At 35.6% G+C, this 5,000-nt stretch overlaps 1 protein-coding gene across 2 annotated transcripts in view; it reads left to right on the forward strand.

Annotated features, from left to right (window-relative positions):
- LOC113804046 (metabotropic glutamate receptor) overlaps positions 1-3,960 on the forward strand; it is a 113,677-nt gene extending 109,717 nt beyond the window's left edge. For both annotated transcript variants that reach the window (XM_027354875.2, XM_027354876.2), the window contains 2 exons: positions 970-1,100; positions 1,430-3,960. In XM_027354875.2, the coding sequence (XP_027210676.1) occupies positions 970-1,094 (125 nt within the window). In that variant the 3' untranslated portion in view covers positions 1,095-1,100; positions 1,430-3,960. The remainder of the gene's footprint in view (positions 1-969; positions 1,101-1,429) is intronic.
- The last annotated feature ends 1,040 nt before the right edge of the window (positions 3,961-5,000 follow it).

The raw sequence follows: 5,000 nt of genomic DNA on the forward strand, positions 1-5,000 counted from the left end.
GCGACCTACAACTACCACGACTTCGATAAACTGATTAGCTAAATAGAAGTGTAGATGATAGACACTGTGTAGATTTAATGCCCCAGTAAATTAGAATATAGCATTAGCATAACAAATAGACCGAGACCATCACATGGTAATAAACATAAATCATAATTCCAGGGTAAGTAGTTCACTTCTGATCCTAGAATAGAATATGTAGTCCATAAAAAGACTTTATTCATCTAACAGCTAGTATTTTTATACATGGGTAAATAGTTAATGTAGAAAAAATTGTGTCATTGCCTACTTAAATAGGAAAATGTTGTATAATGAGATTAATAAGATAGCTTCAGTTACTTCAGTGAACACAGTCCTTCCAGCTGAATCTTGAGAGACGATTATTTATGTGAAGAAAGTCGCTCCTCGAATCTTTCTCAAACACCCGGTGGCTTATCGGACGAAAGTGAATCTATTTACCTCATCTTCCTTTCGTGCTTGACAAAACACCCCCTTTCCTCCCCCACGAGACAATAATGGACCAACCCGTGACGACGGCGACGACGTCAAGGCAAGACTCTGGCCAGGGTATCGACAAGGCCAAGGGGGTAATGTGACGGCTAACAGATTTGACTGAATTTTTTGTCCTTGTTTCTATTTGACTTCTTTTTTTCCTAACAGGTTTTAGCACGTAAGTAAGTTCTCATGACTATTTTGTAAATTGAACGACATAGAGAAAGAATGGTCGAGGCACATCAGCGAATACAAAGGCATTTTGGATTCTCAGACGGACAAATAAACAGTATATTACCTTATGGTGTTGAGGAAACTATCCCTAGGTATTTAAGCCTATTGAGTTTTTCAAATTGCAGAGAGCCTTATTTATTCCTCAGAAGCATGTAAATCAATAAAAGAAAACATCCATTCCCTCAGTAGCAAAGGTAATGCATGTATCTTCATGAACACATAGATTAAAATGTCATATTGCAGGCGTGAGTCGAGGCGACGAGGGGGTGTACACCAGCATAGAGCGACCTGCGCCTGATTTCGCAGTCTCCTCCAACCCGAACTTCTACTTATTTCGTTCCCACAGTCATGCTGGCATGATGTACTAGCTACAGGTGGGACACGATGCACTGGCACTTAAAATGCAGTGGATATTGTGATCATAACGAGTTGATATTTTTTAGATTAATAAAAAAAACATGCTGTTATAGCTAACTAGGTAACATTTGCTATACGATTTTACGGAATACCTCGTATTTTATGAATGAACTCGATTACCTGAAATCATGACTTCAAAACTTAGCATTCCCAGCAACAAAAATTCGTTTGTGAATCGCAAATTGCACATTTCACGGAAAAAGTGATAACCGTAACCGCACAGTAAGTAATACTGTTATAGTCATGCGGTTGCCTGTTTATTTACTTCATCTTATTTCACCGCCAGCTTATGAACCACTGCAAGCTGAGGCAGGGTAGACCATGACCCTGAGCAGATCGACGGCAGTGGCATCAAGACAAATGGCTTCTTGTGTGGCGGAATATTATCGCCACCACCTTGTTTGCAGAAGAAATTGGTGAAGTGCTACAAGAAAATAAGGAGAAAAAAAATCTAGTAAAATGGCCATATACTGTGATGTGTGAAGCAGCAACTGCATAGAGAAAATTACCTGCCACAAGTTTCAGAGACATGAGCTATTATAAGCAGATGTTTGTGATGAAAAAATAAATAAGTTTTGATAATCCATCACAGTTTAAACAGTAAGGTGTCAGACTGAATCGACGGATATTCGTACAAGAATTGTGATAGTGAAACAACTTTAGACATTATATTTATATATTTTGACTTTTTATCCGTATGCAAAAGAGGTGGCCTCTGACCCCAGTAAACCCAATGTCCCAAAGGCTGATATTTTAGGCTGTCAATTTTCGGTTTCATTCATTATATTCTGAGGACCAGGGTGACCTGTGGGAGTATGTTGTTGAATAATGAATACCTGGACCCATGATTCTAAAATATATTGCCAAGGTGAATTTATAGTCATTGTGAGTTGTATACAAATTGTTCGTTCGTTCTTGAGAGGATATGATCGTGGTACTGATCACGATTTCGACCGAAGACAAACATCAGTATTAGATACGTTTCTGTGTAATTCATTTCTGTGGATTTAGACTTAACATACAATTGCTGTGACAGCGTAATGCTGAGTGATATTTTGATTATGCCTTTGTATTCATGCTGCATCTGTATGTTTATCTTTATGTGATTAAACTTTTTGCGACCATTTTGTCCACAATATCACACACACACACACACACACACACACACACACACACACACACACACACACACACACACACACACACACACACACACACACACACACACACACACACACACACACACACACACACATTTACACTTACACTTGCATTTACATTTACACTTACACCTACACTTACACTTACACATACACATACACATACACGTATACATATACATACTCATACCCATGCCCATACATGTACATATACACATACTCACGCGCACACGCACACGCACACACTTACACACACACACACACACACACACACACACACACACACACACACACACACACACACACACACACACACATGTATACATACTTGCATACATACTTACGACATACATGCATATTATATACACATGAATGGAAAAACACTCTACCGTGTTGATACCATGGTAGAAAAACCCACAGTGCACAAACTAGATTTATTGAAGAAAGTGAGACAACAGTATCGGATTCGTCCTCGATTCCATACACTATTTACACATACATACTCATACTTAGTATTTACTGAACATTTTCTAGATAATGGAAGTAATCAATGACAACCTACTTATATTACGCGATATCCTCATCCCTAGACATGATACAATAGAACGAATTACGGAAAAGAATAAATCCACGCCCAAGATCCTCCAACCCATAATAAAAAAAAGACACCGTTTCCATTTTCGGGTCAAATATGTGGCCAAGGTGCATTTTCTGTGCGCTCCTCTCCGATGCTCACGGCAAAGATGCTACCCCTAAACTCGGCGAAAATTCTGTCCCTTTCAAGATATTTGGAAAACTATTTGGACTTTGGTGTACTTCGGTATATAGCCTTGTCGTAGTCTATATATTTGCAAGTTCTTCTCACTTCGATTTCTCATGTCTTCGGTACTTGGTGAAATGTTTCTTTTTTCGGAAGCAGTGTCGAAAAATGTGCAAAGAACCATTCCCTTATAGTAAGGTTATCGATCAGTAAGCAGTGCCGTGATGATAAAAGCTTGTATCATTAGTTTATTAATGCATTGCTTTGTAACTCATAACACTCATCAAATATGTTTCTCGTGTATTTGTAAATCATATGCAGAAGCTTTTTATTCAATCCGGTCATATTTGACCTAACCCTCGCACCTTTTTCAGAGTTACTTTTAACGTCTTTGTATGAATCTCGACTCTTGTATCATTCTCTTTGAGAGGCTACTCGTTCTGCAAATTTAGGCTGCAGCATTATTGTTATCTCGTACGGAAGGAAATGATAAATTTCAATCATCTGTGTTTCCTTAACGTTTGGTCCAGTATATCGATTGTGAGAAAGAAATATATCAAGTTTTATGTGTGTCATTCACGAAACGAAACATTAGGAATTTGAAATAGATTTTAAGACAAGTACACCCTCTCGCTTTCTTTGCCTTCAAACTTCTACTATGTTTGCCTCGTCTCTGACTCTTTCCACTCTCTTTCAACTTTTATTTCTTCTTTTCTAATATTCGCAGACTTTACAAGAATAATGCCAATTGGTATTTTTAAATATGTCCATTTTTCATGTGCATTTTATACATAGATTGTACAGCATTGTATATAAGTGATCACCTATAAATAATATACATACATATAGGGTGTTCTGTAGTAGTATTTTTAGGACTTTAATAAAATGTAAACAATTTTACTACTGTCTATGGACTGACCTATAAATGAAACGAAGACCTGTTAGCTGTAAGAAAATGTCATGTCTAATTCCCATACAGATGTTTTAAGTTTTCATTTCATCATGTATAAAGTCCTCAGTCAGGGATAGAGGAACATTCTCTCTTCACGTGCAGGAGGTAGCTGTAAGAAAATAACAATTTTGATAGCAATCTTTATATCATAAGGTTTTAAATGATAAAAGTCTCGACACAGGCAAAATTGCCATTATGTCATTGAAAACCAAACGCATGTGCGGAGAGAAGTTACAACCTAATAAGTTATTTAATTTTTCTGACAATATTTTTGGAGAAAGCAACTGTATTACCATGTCGCCTTTCTTAAGAAAACTTATATGCAATATTTCTTATCTTATTGTGTTTGATCCATACTCTATGACAGTGATAATGGTAATGGTTACAGTAAGCATACAAGGAAAAGTAGTACGTACAATAACATTAACGATAATGATAATAGTAACAATGATATACATAAAGATAATCATAAAAGTAATAAGGATAATACACAATGGTAAACATGGCGATAATTCCTATAAAGTTGACAATAGAAATAACAAGAATAACAATGACGATAGTAATAATAACTAATTATTATGATAAAAGGATAATGGTAGTCGAATTGGAGAGAAAATTCATAAATGAGATTTTTTTTACAAAAGCGAAATTTGTCATGAACGTCGATCGAACATGTTTCTATTCCAGGAATATTGTAACAATTATTATAAGTTATGATGGTAATAATAGAAGCGATGGTATAAAATATTGATATCATTATCATCCTATTCATTCTTATTACAACAATGATAATGTAAAACATGGCCATTGCAATTATTATCATCAACATTAATATTATAATCTTTATTATTATCACTTTTGTTATTATTGTCATTATCATTATCATTATAATTAACATCCTTAGTAATAGTAGTAGTAGTAGTATATTTATCATTATCATTATTATTACTATCATTATCAGTATCATTATTATCATTATAATTTC

The sequence above is a fragment of the Penaeus vannamei genome, chromosome 10 (genome assembly GCF_042767895.1).
Source record: "Penaeus vannamei isolate JL-2024 chromosome 10, ASM4276789v1, whole genome shotgun sequence".
NCBI lineage: Eukaryota > Metazoa > Arthropoda > Malacostraca > Decapoda > Penaeidae > Penaeus > Penaeus vannamei.